The 13,023-nt window shown below is 40.9% G+C and overlaps 5 protein-coding genes across 6 annotated transcripts; 2 read left to right on the top strand and 3 right to left on the bottom strand.

Annotated features, from left to right (window-relative positions):
- Positions 1 to 6,702: 6,702 nt before the first annotated feature.
- On the bottom strand, positions 6,703 to 7,644 carry LOC134226661 (U1 small nuclear ribonucleoprotein A). Its single transcript, XM_062707572.1, has one exon. The coding sequence runs from the start codon at positions 7,509 to 7,511 to the stop codon at positions 6,861 to 6,863; it is 651 nt and encodes a 216-aa protein (XP_062563556.1). The 5' UTR covers positions 7,512 to 7,644; the 3' UTR covers positions 6,703 to 6,860.
- A 131-nt stretch (positions 7,645 to 7,775) lies between these two features.
- Positions 7,776 to 9,363, top strand: LOC134226659 (quinone oxidoreductase-like protein 2 homolog). Its single transcript, XM_062707568.1, has 3 exons — positions 7,776 to 8,083; positions 8,149 to 8,768; positions 8,828 to 9,363. The coding sequence occupies exons 1-3, from the start codon at positions 7,916 to 7,918 to the stop codon at positions 9,234 to 9,236; spliced, it is 1,197 nt and encodes a 398-aa protein (XP_062563552.1). The 5' UTR covers positions 7,776 to 7,915; the 3' UTR covers positions 9,237 to 9,363.
- LOC134226663 (uncharacterized) lies at positions 9,327 to 10,301 on the bottom strand. Its single transcript, XM_062707574.1, has 2 exons — positions 10,085 to 10,301; positions 9,327 to 9,627 (listed from the first exon to the last, which is right to left on the bottom strand). Exons 1-2 carry the CDS (start codon positions 10,173 to 10,175, stop codon positions 9,419 to 9,421), a joined length of 300 nt encoding a protein of 99 aa, XP_062563558.1. The 5' UTR covers positions 10,176 to 10,301; the 3' UTR covers positions 9,327 to 9,418.
- A 44-nt stretch (positions 10,302 to 10,345) lies between these two features.
- On the top strand, positions 10,346 to 11,178 carry LOC134226662 (large ribosomal subunit protein bL35m). The gene is made up of 2 exons (XM_062707573.1): positions 10,346 to 10,504; positions 10,556 to 11,178. The coding sequence occupies exons 1-2, from the start codon at positions 10,480 to 10,482 to the stop codon at positions 11,098 to 11,100; spliced, it is 570 nt and encodes a 189-aa protein (XP_062563557.1). The 5' UTR covers positions 10,346 to 10,479; the 3' UTR covers positions 11,101 to 11,178.
- LOC134226660 (fumarylacetoacetate hydrolase domain-containing protein 2-like) lies at positions 11,127 to 12,687 on the bottom strand. Of its 2 annotated transcripts, XM_062707569.1 has the most exons (5): positions 12,538 to 12,687; positions 12,273 to 12,424; positions 11,812 to 12,208; positions 11,412 to 11,743; positions 11,127 to 11,353 (listed from the first exon to the last, which is right to left on the bottom strand). In XM_062707569.1, the coding sequence occupies exons 2-5, from the start codon at positions 12,410 to 12,412 to the stop codon at positions 11,194 to 11,196; spliced, it is 1,029 nt and encodes a 342-aa protein (XP_062563553.1). In that variant the 5' UTR covers positions 12,413 to 12,424; positions 12,538 to 12,687; the 3' UTR covers positions 11,127 to 11,193. The 2 variants fall into 2 exon arrangements, with proteins under 2 accessions (XP_062563553.1, XP_062563554.1); XM_062707570.1 differs by lacking the exon at positions 12,538 to 12,687 and having other exon boundaries at positions 12,273 to 12,447.
- Positions 12,688 to 13,023: the final 336 nt, after the last annotated feature.

Raw genomic sequence — 13,023 nt, 5'->3', positions numbered from 1 at the left:
CAAAGCAAGCACGCGAATTGATGCTATACGGCACGGGAGGATTCGAGAACCGGCGCGACAAGTGTCTCAATTACCAACGTATTCGACAGCTGGAAACGCCGCCGCCGTTCTCGATGGTGCTTGCGCGGCGCATTGAATGTTATTGAATACGCCGAGCGCACTCACGCACGTGGAAGGTGAAAGGGAGATTCCATGCAGTACCTGTAGCGTGAAGTAGGAAATCTGAGGTAAACGTATAGGTTTAATATGATTCAACAAACAATACATAAACGACACCATTGAAACCATGTGACGACGGCAACAGGCACTAATTTGTGCGAAGGGACTTAGAATCAGCATTTAGTTCAAACATGTGAAAGCTGAACACTGAACAGTCACCGTCTGGCACATTGCTTACCAGCAAGCGGGCCCGGTCAATGTCGTATTAAGTAGGTTCCTTCTTCAATCCGTTCGCCATCGACTAGCGCGGAGCGTATTGCATTACAATTTTCTAACGGAATGGTAATTGAATCTTCGCCAGTCGCGCTCCGGCTGCGATGAATAGAATGCAACCTTGGCAGCCACCTTGAAATTTGAAGCGGTGTAGTTAAGAATGTCATAGAAGCGTTGCAGCGTAACGGTCCTGGAAGTTTTGCTTTGAATGGAGAACCCTTGAACGATTATGGTATTGGTATTTGTATTTACAATAATTAATCTTTCCTCAGGATAAGTTGAACAACTTTTCATTGATATGGAAGGTCTGCCTTCCAATATAATAACAACTTTTGTAATCCTTTCCCAATGTTCTCAAATATGATATTGAGATGAGTAAAATTTCTCCGTAATTTTTTGTTTATCTTTATTAACGTGATTTTTAAGTGGCACAAAGTTCATCACTACTTCTCCGTAATACAAATAACAATCATCGAGGCGTTTACCGGCTTACTCCATCATGTGGTCAATTTTTAGAAGTAGTCTTGTACTTTAATGCCTGTAATCGCATAATTATCCCATATGATTAGGAAACCCAGCAAAGATGGGACAACTACGCAGTTTTTTTGCCTTTATTTGATAGGTTTTCAGCCCTAGGCTGGCTCACCTCTTAAGTATGCAATTACAGGCAGTTTAAGTCTACTCTTCTTAGTCGGCTATCTGTGCTTCTTTTAGGCTGCGATTAGAAATTATCGAGTAAATAGATTTTTTATACGCTGTACATTACATGTAATTTCGGACATATTCAAACTTCGGACGATTCAATTATCATGGAGATAGGGAGGGATTAGGGAGATAAATTCAGTTATTCCCATCAATTTATTTTCATTTTCATTTTGCAGCGTGTGGTGGGGCAATGAGAGTTAATCCAAAGCCGATAATAGAGAGGGTAATGGCAGAACAGTCCTTGCAGACCACTTGAACGCCATGGGGTAGGATAAGGATGGGGTGAAGTGAAGTTCGGATTTGGAATCGACTCGACACTATTGTAGCGCGCCCACCAAATCGGAACGCGCGTGTGCGACACGCGACGTGAGACCGACACCCGAATCAATTGTCAGTATCACAGTTGACATTTTTCCCATTGTTCTGTTGTTGAGTCTTGAGAGTGAAATAACCGATCAAAATATTAGAGGGCTCATCTGTTTAAAATATAGTTTATTTTACGTTAAAAGTTTAAACAATTGTTAGGAAATTGGAATTTAAAACATACTCTTTCATTTGTAAATCAGAGTGGAATTATTTAGTCACGCAACATTTTTTGGAATTTATTGAATGATTCTGGTGGGCATCAACATCATTGAGCAAATACACGACAAAGTACAAGTTACTAAACATGGCAGAAAATTATCCCTTTTCGTTTTATTCAATAAAATAAATTAAATATGTCTATTTTCATGCAGCATTTTTCCTGAATAAAAAGCTTATGCAATAAAAGAACTTACGTTAAAAAACAGGAAAGCGATTTATATGGTTTCCTAGGCTGATGAAATAATAAAAATATTTTTCCGTATTACATTGAATTTGTATGTTTTTGTTTAACATGTAGTCGCGTGTGATAGAGTTGCATTCTGAAACGCGCTCTATTTCTGATTTTCAGCTAAAAATACTTGTTTGAATCGATTATTTTGCTGCTAAAATCTATATATGGCAAGTTTGGTTTTACCTGGAAATTAATGTAAAACACCTGGAAAAAAACCTGGAAAAATCAGGGAAATTTGTTATTGCAGATTAGTAGACACCCTGAAATAGATAGAAAATAGAAATATACAGAAGGGAGTGCTTTTAAAGAAGGAATCATATCTTCAGCTTAAACCGAGCAAATGCGAGCCTTCAGAGAATAAAATATATCCTCAAGCAGATGTCTGTAACTAATTAACTAATCAATCTCCAACAGCTTTAAAGATCAGCAGTTAATTATGTATCATGAAATAATTATGTGTTGCCCCACGAATATAAAAAGCCTGAGTGTTCTTGACAATGAATCCAACAATGTCTTGAAAATAAATTATTATTTTCCTACCCAAGTATCATCAATTCAAGCCATCGCGATTTTCTTTCAAACGAAAAAAAGCATAAACTATTATAATATTTTCTTCCACTGTGCGATAGATCCGGTAAAGGTAAAATCCAATGGTAAAGAAGGACAAAGGTTAAGAAGGATGTCTAATGCTTGCTTATTAATCTATTATTCAAACTCAATTCAACCACCCTTTCAGAGCATCACATCATAGTCGAACAGAGAATTTTGAAAATCTTGTTCAGCACATTGATAAACTTCCCCAATGTGCTGAAATGTGATGAAACTCTCAGGATGAAACTAAAACGTTCGTTCGACCTCAAATAAAGGTGGTAAACAAATAAATAGGCCAAATCGAATATTAGTCGGATCAAATGCTGAAATGAAATCTGTCTAGCGAATTATTCAGCATCCATTTTATTCGGCTATGAAGATCACAAATAAACAATAATTCAACTTAAATGCTTATTTATAGCTTATCGTTGTTCGTTGGGAAAACATGTGAAAATTCTTTTGATTTGTTTTGAAATTCCGCCTTTCATTAGGGTCCCAATCGAATGGAATAGTACTAGCTCATAACCGACGAAAATATCTTTCCTTGTCTTTCTAACGACTTTGTAACGTTGATATAACGGATATTTCTTTCAGTATGTGAAAAAATAATTGTTTATTTCGTAAGCATTTATTTAATATTTATTTCCATTGTGTTTATGCATGAAACGAAATTAAAATAAATCCATATACAGCTTTTTTTTATTAAGTTTACTAGCGCCATTTTTGTCTTAAATTTTTGGTGCTTTTATGATCCATTGAAGAGTTGATAAAAAGTACTATCAACCTTCAGTAATCCGATAGTCTTCATTCTGGTTGGTATATGATTGAATCGTCATTTAGCATAATGGAGAAGATGCCAATCTTTGTGTCTAAATGAATTAAATGGATACTGCTATAAAAAGTTCGTTTTTGAATCAGAAATATATCCTTCTAAAGAGCCCCGCACTTTTTTCATGGGAAAACTGTCAAACGCAACGCAAACGTATGCTATGTGCGGGGCTCTTAACACAACTTCGATGTACGAGAAATTGCATGTTGAATGATTTGTGAAAGACAGAATTATTTGAATATTGAAATTTTTCGATCACAAGGTTCGTCTTACTTACTTATGGATCCTGTACACCTCCGGTGGTGCAAAGGGCAAACTTGATTAATCTCCATTCTGAGCGTTGTTCGGCTATCGCTTTAACGTGTTGCCAGGTTAGATTTCGGTCGACTTCTTTTATTTCTTTATTGAGGCTTCGCCGCCATGAGCCTCTGGGTCAGCCTGTGCTGCGATGTCCCGCTGGGTTCCAGTCGCACGCTTGTTTGCAGATTGCGTGCCCGCCCCTACGTAGAGTGTGGCCAACCCAGCCCCACTTCCGATCCTGAGTTACCGTTGCTATCGGCCTCTGGTGACCACGACGATGGAGCTCGTTGTTTGAGATCAAGTTGTAAGCCCACAAGACACGAATTATGTACCGCAGGCTTCTGTTGATGAACACTTGCAGCCGCTGAGTGTTCTCCACTGATACATACCATGTTTCGCTAGCGTATAACAGCACAGATTTCACGTTAGAGTTGAAAATTCGTATTTTGGTGCGTTCACTTATCTGCCAGATATTTTTTAAACTCGCAAAGGCAGCCCTTGCTTTCTTGATCCGTGCGCCTATGTCGATCTTGGTACCGCCGTCTGACGCCATTTGGCTGCCATGATATTGGAAACTTTCAACATTCTCCACTGGTTACCCGGCTACTGTGAAACTGGAAGGAGTCACCGTGTTTACATCCAACGATTTGGTTTCGATGACGTTGATGACTAAACCTGCCGAGGAGCGCTCGGCAAGGTCGTTGAGCTTACTCTGCATATCAGAGCGCCGTTGCGCGAGGAGTGCAACGTAATCAGCCAATTCGAAGTCGTTTAGGTGTTTGTCGTTGTGGTATTTGAATTCTTCCAGCTGTAGTCATGTCCAACAAAGAAACTCTTACAAATCCTCAGTGATAAATACTCAGTCTATTAGTCATTGCAGTCTACTGTTTAGTTTTTATAAAAAGTCTCTTTCAATATTTTGCAGAGTATTCAGTAGGTGGCTAAGGTCTCAATTAAACGCGATTCTGTCCCTTGCTTGTACGTCCACCGATGGTCATGTATTTATTTCACATCCGTCATTTACTGTATATTATTATAAGGTAGGTAGGTAGGTTATAAGGTAGTCAACTGATTTTATTTGTCTTTCAAGACACACTTAGTCACGTCCCCTATGTCCTTCAACCTTTCTCTACATATAGTATGTCTCATCTGTGCGTAACCTAATAGAATGAAGAGAGAAACAGTTTATACGTTGATCCATGCACTCAAAGGAAGAGTGAAACAGCAAAGACTACTGAGAAGTAATAACAGATACATTCACCAATTCTAATGCTAAATTAGTAAATCTACAATATCTACTTTTACTACTCATTACTGTATACACCCGATTTTGTTTTTACACGGATTTTTTTTTACACGACCGTGTAAAAAAAACTTCATACAAAATTTTTGCAAAGTTTACACGGATTTTTGAATTTTGAACTGAAAACTTTTTTTACACGGAACGCATCCCCCGTGTAAAAAAAGAATCGGGTGTACTACATTGAACTTCTTCTTCTTCTTGGCATTACATCCCACACTGAGACAGAGCAGCTTAGTGTTCATTAAGCACTTCCACAGTGTTTAACTGCGAGGTTTCTTAGCCAGGTTACCATTTTTGCATTCGTATATCATGAGGCTAGCACGATGATACTTTTATGCCCAGGGAAGTCGAGACAATTTCCAATCCGAAAATTATCTAGACCGGCACCGGGAATCGAACCCAGCCACCCTCAGCATGGTCTTGCTTTGTAGCCGCGCGTCTTACCGCATGGCTAAGGAGGGCCCCATTGAACTCCATTGAACTACAATTGCTGTAATGGATGATCGTCTGCTTCCCAGTGTTTGTTAGTATTTTGTTAGCTGTTGGCCGGACACAAAGCAGAGGTACACAAACACCATGCGAAATAAAGGAACATCAACACGAAGCACTTTTAACTAGGGGAAAAGACGGCTTTGGCAGGTTTTGTTCTATTATTGGCAGGGGGTTTTTTGTCGACCAAATTTTATGAAATTTGGCCACAATATTCTTTGATACGCAAAGAATGTTTAGGCCAAATTTGAGCATAATCAGTCATAAAAAACCCCCCTGACAATAATAGAACAAAACCTGCCAAAGTCGTCATTCCCCCTACGTCTTTATTCGCGGAACAATCGTACAGTAATGAAAAACTTTAGGAAAAGCAAAAGTCTTAGAGGGCCGCACTTTGGGAATCACTGCTTTACGCCATTCATTACAATGAGATTATACACTACCTACAATCATAACCTATTGTAATCAGTCTAAAATATCCCGCCGATGTAATCTAACCGCACACCTGAATGAAAAGTGTCAAGCATCGATCAGCAAAACTACAGCAGCAACGTCCCTACTTTCCTCACACGACGAGCCGTTCAGTCAGATAGACTTCCGCCGATAAGCAACATTGGAAAGCTATGTACCTAATACATCAACAGCAGAAGAACGACCACAAAAGAATGACGAGTGGACAGAGATAAAAGGCAACGCATCTAATTCGGACCAGTGTTCCCTTAACGCGGGCCAGATGAATATTGTTGAGAATGTTTAAAAAATGTAGGAAATAAAAAGGGTAGTATTAAATGAATATCAGCTCTATTAAGCTGGATACGGCGAGTGAGCCTTAAATGAACGGAATAGATAACACTTTACACCTAGTATTAGACAACGGATGCGACATTCACACAAAACCTAGCGGACTAGTGGAATATTCCCAGTACGCAGTAGGAATCGAACCCAATGTAGCCTACCCTATTTTCTCTGATGAAAACGTTTTTTTTTTAATTTGAATAAAGGTTTGAATAAGTTGACAATGATACAAAGTATGAATGCTATTTCAAAACCCCAATTTACAATGCGAGATCGCCTAGGCCAAGGTGAACGCAGCAAAGATTTCAACCTACAATCATTGAATAATAACACCGCGAACAGCGTGAATGGATATTTGAATATGGTGCAAATACGAGCTGAAGGACAGGTATAACGTTATCTGAAAAGAGAATGTGATATAAAATGAAATCTCAAAAAAAGTACTTCACAAAAAGAAGCCATCGCCCAACCGCGCCCACAAACCATGAAAGCGGAGTGCAATGCTTTTTGCATGGTTTATTGATTCCATAATGCACGGTTCCGAGTTGCATACATACCAGATCCGGTAAAATTAAAAATCCTATTGCCCTAAGGTCGCCCTACTTCTTGGCGAACGAGATTTTCATCGCGTGCGTCGGTGTAATCTTGAAACCCTGCAGGGCCTCCCGGGCAGCACCGCTCTGCAGCTCAGTCGCAAACTCCACGAAAGCGATATCGTGCCGGTTAGGCACCAGACGCACTTCCTTGAAGCCCGGGAACTGATTGAACAACATGGACAGCATCATCTCGTTGGTTTCCTCCGGCAGGTTGGTGAGGAAAAGAATCTGGTTAGGGGGTTGTTCCGCCGTGGCAGAATTGTTTGCCGCAGCACCAGCGTCAGTATTCTTCTGCTTCTTGGATTTCTTGTCCTCCTGGTGAACCGGCTTGGGGGCTCTAGCTTTCTTCGGTCGCTCTTTAAAGGTGCCCTTCATTTTGGCGATCACGTCACTGTCGGTTTTGGAGTAATTGATGCGCATCGGTTTATCGTAGAAAGGAAATCCTTGCATCGTTCGCATCGCATTGGTGGAGCTTCCGATCTCCTTGAAGATTATAAATGCTTGACCCCGCATCTTCAGCGTTTTCAGAGCGACAATATCGAGAATCTGACCAAACTGGGAGAAGATGGCGTAAAGCGACTTTTTCAATTCTTCTTTTTTAATTTTCTCATTAAGATTATTGATGTAAATCGTGTGACTCGGGCGGATGTCCATTTTGAGGCGGATCAAAGGTAGTTTTGCGGCGTTATTTCACTGAATCCAATTCCGTACACGAAACGATTAATTTTTTCGCTGGCGGCAGGCGACGATGGCGACGATGCGAGTTGCGGCCTCTGGGTACTGGATTCTGCAAACGCAGAAAAGTCTCCACATGCGGATAGAACAAGTAAAGGAAGGGAAACACGCTGACTCTTCTCAACAAACGCATAACAAACCATTTGAAGGAAGTGAAACACGTTTTCGAATGTCACCGCATGAAAATATTGTTTTGACAGCTGACAGTTTTATCCGGTATTTTGTGTTATTCAAACGAATTGTATGTAATTTTTTGAATGGAATACTCAAATTCAATACAATTTTACATATCTACTTAATGTAAAACGTTTAAATAGTCCGACATGTTTAGTTCATTAGTGTTGACTTTCACCAAAGCCGGCAGTAATCTAGTGCGAAGGAATGCGTCGATCATCTTAAGGCAATCGCATAGAGCAGCCGTTTTGCGTGAGATTGGTAAGCCGCTGGTGCTAGAATCAGTAAAGCGAATCGAACAGCTCAAGGATGATGAGGTAATCATGCATATAATCTGGCAGTGGGTATGTATTCTGTTTCTCAATTAATGCTTTATTGGTAGGTGCGAATCAAAGTGCATTACTGCAGTCTCAACTCAACGGATGTGCAAATCATCACCGGAAAACACCCCGAACTAGTGGTGCCGCTTCCCTTCATCCCTGGTCATGAGATTTCCGGCGAGGTTGTGGAGATTGGGAAAAGCAATCCCAACTTTTTGAAACGCGGCGATCGGGTGGTGGCCATGAACGACCTCCAGGATCCGAATGGAGGGTTGATTGAGGAAGTGGTTGTTAAGAATCGAGACGTCTGGCAAGTGCCGAGGGAAGTTCCTCTGAAGGAAATGACTGTGATGCCTTACGGGCATGGGACAGCTTTGATGGCATTCGCGATGCATTGCCAATTGCAGGAAAATGATTTGGTGTTGATAACAGCAGGGCCGGCGGGGATGGGACTGGCTGCAATTGATTTGGCCGTGGCAGTATACAAGGCAAAGGTCATTGCCATTTGTGACACCGAGAGCAGCTCGGATTTGGTGAGAGAGAAAGGAGCTTACAAGACTGTTAGTATCGGCAAAAACTATACGAAATTGTACAAGGATATAGCCGATGCATTAGGAGACAAGAAAGCAAAAGTAGCATACGACGCCGTGGGAAAAGGGTTGCTCCATTTGTTGGCAGATTTGTGAGTGTTCATCAGCTGATGTGGTATTGGGCGCGATTTAAAGTAAATTTCTCTTACAGTGTCGATCCGAAGGAAGGCCAGATGTTTTCAGTGGATCCATTCCACAGCCAAAAGAAATTGAAAGCTTCGAAGCCAGAGTACGAGTTGCCCAAAAAGAAAGTTCGCACTGAACAGGATCAAGCGAATGCTGCCAAACTGATCGATAATTTGGTGCATATAGATCTTTACGAGTACCCCGGTGAAGATATCTACCGGCAGATGATTTCCGATACAATCGAATTGAAATCGCAGAAGATGGTCTCCGGGTACATTAGTAAAGTGTTTCTGCTGAAGAGTGTTCAGAAGGCAGTGGAATTTATTCAGCAGAAACAGTGTACAGGCAAAGTGCTGATAGATATCAAAAGCTTGGATGACGATGATGGCGAGGAGGAGGGAACGAAAAAGAAAAAGAGTAGTGAAAGTGATTAAAATTGTACTTACGCATCTTTTGTGTTTCTGCTTATGCGTTTCAAAACATTGTTTGTTATATTTAACCGTTATTCAATGCATCTAATGCTATTAGGATAAACAATAAAAATTTGCGATTTATTTGTAATTGTATTTGAATTTAACACTTGTGAAAACCTTTCCCAATCCAGAAACAATTATGATTAGCTTTTAGATGTGCCTGCTTCTTGAGCTTCCGTCTGCCGTTTGTGATGGTCAAGCACGGCTTGTTGTGCTTGGCTTAATTTTTTTTGCCCTTCGTACGCCAACTTTCTGATGTTATCCTCATTTTGCTGGTTCACAGCTTTGCTCACCACTTGTTTGAGTTTATGGGCCTCTTGGAATTTGTGCTTTTTAGACTGGATGGGGGCACCTAGAAATATGGATGGAATAATTAGAATATACATTTATTGATTATGAATATTCAACATATTATATTGAATTCGCATTGATTTTTCATAACTATGACTAAAAAGCTAAAAATAATGTTTCGGTGATTCCAAGGTATTCGTTTTTATTTAATCAAGCAAAATTACGTACAGGAAGAGTTGATCTTATACAAAGTAGACTTCCAATGGAATTTATGGGAAAATGGAATCATGAGTAATTATTAAGTAATTATTTATCGATTAGAGGCACCCCTAAATGTCATATTTTGATCTAATGAAATCTGCGAGCAGTCGTTTTTTTTTAATACAAAAGTCCCACACACACAAAACGCGAAGTCCTGTTTCGTGCCAGGTAAAACATATTGGATATAGTTTAACCTCGACTTACGGTAGCTCTTGAGTCACATTTGACACAAACTAAAACGCAAAAACTGTACTTACTTTTTCGTTTACTGAAGGCGCTTCCCTTTTTATTAGGTTTCTTATTGTTGACTGGGACTTTTGTTTTAACTTTAAGTTTGCCTTGAGCCATTATATTGATATATTTTATGCACTTTCCTCTAATTTTCTGGTCAATTAATTCACTTGTTTTTAGCCTCAAAGACACGAGAATACCATAAACAAACGCACATGCATAAGAAAAGAACGTCAAAAAGTCTACACAGCTGAGTGAAAAGAATAAAGAGGAAGTGAAGCACAAATGTTTTTTTTTTTCGCTGGAGTGTTGGTTGAACGATTATGTGACTGTTTGTCAAAATTATTCGGGTCGGATAGAGGCATTCGTGATGTTTTATTGAAATTTCTCTAAAAATTCTGCGACATAAAATTAGTTTATCATGTTACGGACAATTGTCTGCTTAGGTAAGTTTACAAGTTTCCGAATTTTCTTGGATTTCATTCTTTGACTTTCAGCGGCGAGAAATGCGGTTCGCCCGTCGTGTGCCAGTCGATTGTTGTCTGTCACCCCGAAACCGATCAACAATATTGGTGACCTAACTCGCAGCTTTTCTACCCTCATGCGCATCGGAAATGCCACTGGCCAACATCGTACTCCCTTCACGGTTACTGCCCAGACCCAGCCATCTAACATTTTGAGCGCAACTCCGGTCGCAAATGCAGCGCAGCCTCTGCAACCAGCTCGCACGGTTATCAAATTTTCCATGAGTAAGGGCAAACGAAAGAGCGTTAAGCCGGTTATCAAGCGATTCAAACGGTTGGATTGGGGCGGATGGATCCGCACCAAAGCCGGTCGCCATAAGCACATGTGGAAAAAGTCACCAAATCGGAAGCGCCGTCTGAGGCAGCACGTGCTGGTAAATTCTCAACAGGCGACGCTGCTGGACAAGATGGTCACAAAGTACTGGAAGAGACCTCGGTTCTACATCGACGATCCGTACACGCCGTACCACACGAGGGAGGAATTTCGCGAGACCAAGCGTAAACCATTGAAATATTGAAGCAATAATTTGGAATCGTTCGTAGGTTTGCTTTAATAGACAACAATCAATAAAAATTTATTCAATTCCAATTTAGAACGACAACAAGTAGTTTTATTGGTCTGCGAGAACCTTATTTTGGATTTTTCCAATCGATTCGATCTCGCTGTCGATGACATCACCCGGTTTCAGAAACTCCGGTGGGCTGCGATGCATTCCTACGCCAGCCGGCGTTCCGGTGAGGATGACGTCCCCTGGCAGTAAAGTGATTGATCTGAAATGCAGCAAGCTTTAGAATCCAACACCTTGACATGCACATTGGAAGAACCTACTGCGTAACCCGTTCGATAATATCATCAATCCTGAAAACCAACTCGCTCGTGCTGCCCTTCTGCTTCTCAACGCCATTTACATCACATTTGATTACCAAATTGTGCGGATCCTTAATGAGGGACTTGTGAACTACCGCCGGACCAAGTGGACAAAACGTATCCATTGATTTGCCGATTAGAAACTGTCCGCCGTTGCGTGTCTTTTGCCAATCGCGAGCGGAAATGTCCTGCGCTACTGTGTATCCAAATACGTAGTCCAACGCATTTGCTTTGGACACGTGCTTGGCTTCCTTTCCAATGACCACCGCCAGCTCAACTTCCCAATCGATTTGCTGTATTATAAAGAAATTTAAAACGACCGATTAGAAATATTTGTGTTTCGTTCGAACCAAGTACTCACATCTGTAATTTTATGCGCCACCACCCCATCAAAAGGCCCTACAATCGTGGAGGCATATTTGCTGAAGAACATCGGTTCCTTCGGAATAGGTTTATTCTGTTCCTCACAGTGTCCGCGATAGTTCAATCCGACGCATAGAATCTTCTGCGGATTGGTTACCGGTGATAGCAGAGTAACATCTCCGGCCGCAACCTGCTTGGCACCACTTAATTTTGTCTTCACGGCATCCAAAGAAGTTCCAGACTTGATCAGTTGGATCAAATCACCGGCGAAGCCTTCGCTGATGTCGCTAATTTTACTACCATCCTCCGATAGTACGCCCAATCGTTGATTGCTCCCGGAGCCGGTTTTAAACTGCACAAACTTCATGCTGCTTGGCGCTGACTTGGAGAAATATCTATTAGATTGGATTTGTTAATTATTCGGTAGTACTATCCGTAGCTTTGAAAAGGGTATCTCACCTTCTGCCGGAGTCAATAGTCGAATGAGACTGTTTGTTATCAGTCGCGAAATGATAAGTAGGACTATTATAAGTGGAACTGCTGTCGATGATCGCACTACGACCACTACGCCTCAACAGAATACGAGTCAGTGCGCTCATTCTTGCTACGCGCTGCAAATTGGAAAATTTTCATAAAACTCGCACATCTGCAACTTTGCTGATATAACTGGTTGGTTATTTATAGCTAAATGGAAATGGACTCGATCCACGATATCGATACTCACCCACAAGTCACCAATACAGCACACAAGAAATAAAATATTGGTAAATTAATAAAAACAGTTTTACAGCTCTGTTACCGAATCAGTCGCACTCAACAAAACAAAATTAAAGAACGGACCAACACAAAAGTGTGCACAGCATCAGCTGATTGTGCTTGTATTCGAGTCATGAATGAAACGCATGAACGTAAGAACATAATTTGTGTGGTTGGATGTAGCATTCGATAGAAACAGGGGATAGCATAAAAAATACAGATGACTTCGAAGCTTCCAATAAATATTGCTGCGATAATTGTTTTTATAGGAGCGGGAGGGGTAATACAAACATACGGGGCAAAATGAGCCACCCCATTTCCTGTGCTTTCAAGTTAAATGGCACCGGAGTTTCGCTAGGCGACCAGAAGGAAGCGGACTGTAGTTGATAAATCACCAACCGGTAATCCTTACAGCGCCGTAAATATCAGCATTCAGACAGAGCATCATCCATCC

This window comes from Armigeres subalbatus, chromosome 3 (genome assembly GCF_024139115.2).
Source record: "Armigeres subalbatus isolate Guangzhou_Male chromosome 3, GZ_Asu_2, whole genome shotgun sequence".
NCBI classification, from domain to species: domain Eukaryota; kingdom Metazoa; phylum Arthropoda; class Insecta; order Diptera; family Culicidae; genus Armigeres; species Armigeres subalbatus.
Note: the sequence above shows the minus strand (reverse complement) of the source record. Positions and strands in the feature narration are given on the sequence as shown.

What these genes read in the sequence shown, in the direction of transcription:
- LOC134226663 (XM_062707574.1), bottom strand. Translation starts at nt 10,175, where the DNA reads ATGGCTCAAGGCAAACTTAAAGTTAAAACAAAAGTCCCAGTCAACAAT. An exon ending in CGCCTTCAGTAAACGAAAAA is followed by an intron (nt 9,628 to 10,084) that starts GTAAGTACAGTT and finishes CCATATTTCTAG; the next exon opens with GTGCCCCCATCCAGTCTAAA.
- LOC134226660 (XM_062707569.1), bottom strand. Translation starts at nt 12,412, where the DNA reads ATGAGCGCACTGACTCGTATTCTGTTGAGGCGTAGTGGTCGTAGTGCG. An exon ending in ACTATTGACTCCGGCAGAAG is followed by an intron (nt 12,209 to 12,272) that starts GTGAGATACCCT and finishes CCAATCTAATAG; the next exon opens with ATATTTCTCCAAGTCAGCGC. An exon ending in ATTATCGAACGGGTTACGCA is followed by an intron (nt 11,354 to 11,411) that starts GTAGGTTCTTCC and finishes GCTGCATTTCAG; the next exon opens with ATCAATCACTTTACTGCCAG.
- LOC134226659 (XM_062707568.1), top strand. Translation starts at nt 7,916, where the DNA reads ATGTTTAGTTCATTAGTGTTGACTTTCACCAAAGCCGGCAGTAATCTA. An exon ending in AACAGCTCAAGGATGATGAG is followed by an intron (nt 8,084 to 8,148) that starts GTAATCATGCAT and finishes CTTTATTGGTAG; the next exon opens with GTGCGAATCAAAGTGCATTA. An exon ending in CTCCATTTGTTGGCAGATTT is followed by an intron (nt 8,769 to 8,827) that starts GTGAGTGTTCAT and finishes TTTCTCTTACAG; the next exon opens with TGTCGATCCGAAGGAAGGCC.
- LOC134226662 (XM_062707573.1), top strand. Translation starts at nt 10,480, where the DNA reads ATGTTACGGACAATTGTCTGCTTAG. An exon ending in ACGGACAATTGTCTGCTTAG is followed by an intron (nt 10,505 to 10,555) that starts GTAAGTTTACAA and finishes TTTGACTTTCAG; the next exon opens with CGGCGAGAAATGCGGTTCGC.
- LOC134226661 (XM_062707572.1), bottom strand. Translation starts at nt 7,511, where the DNA reads ATGGACATCCGCCCGAGTCACACGATTTACATCAATAATCTTAATGAG.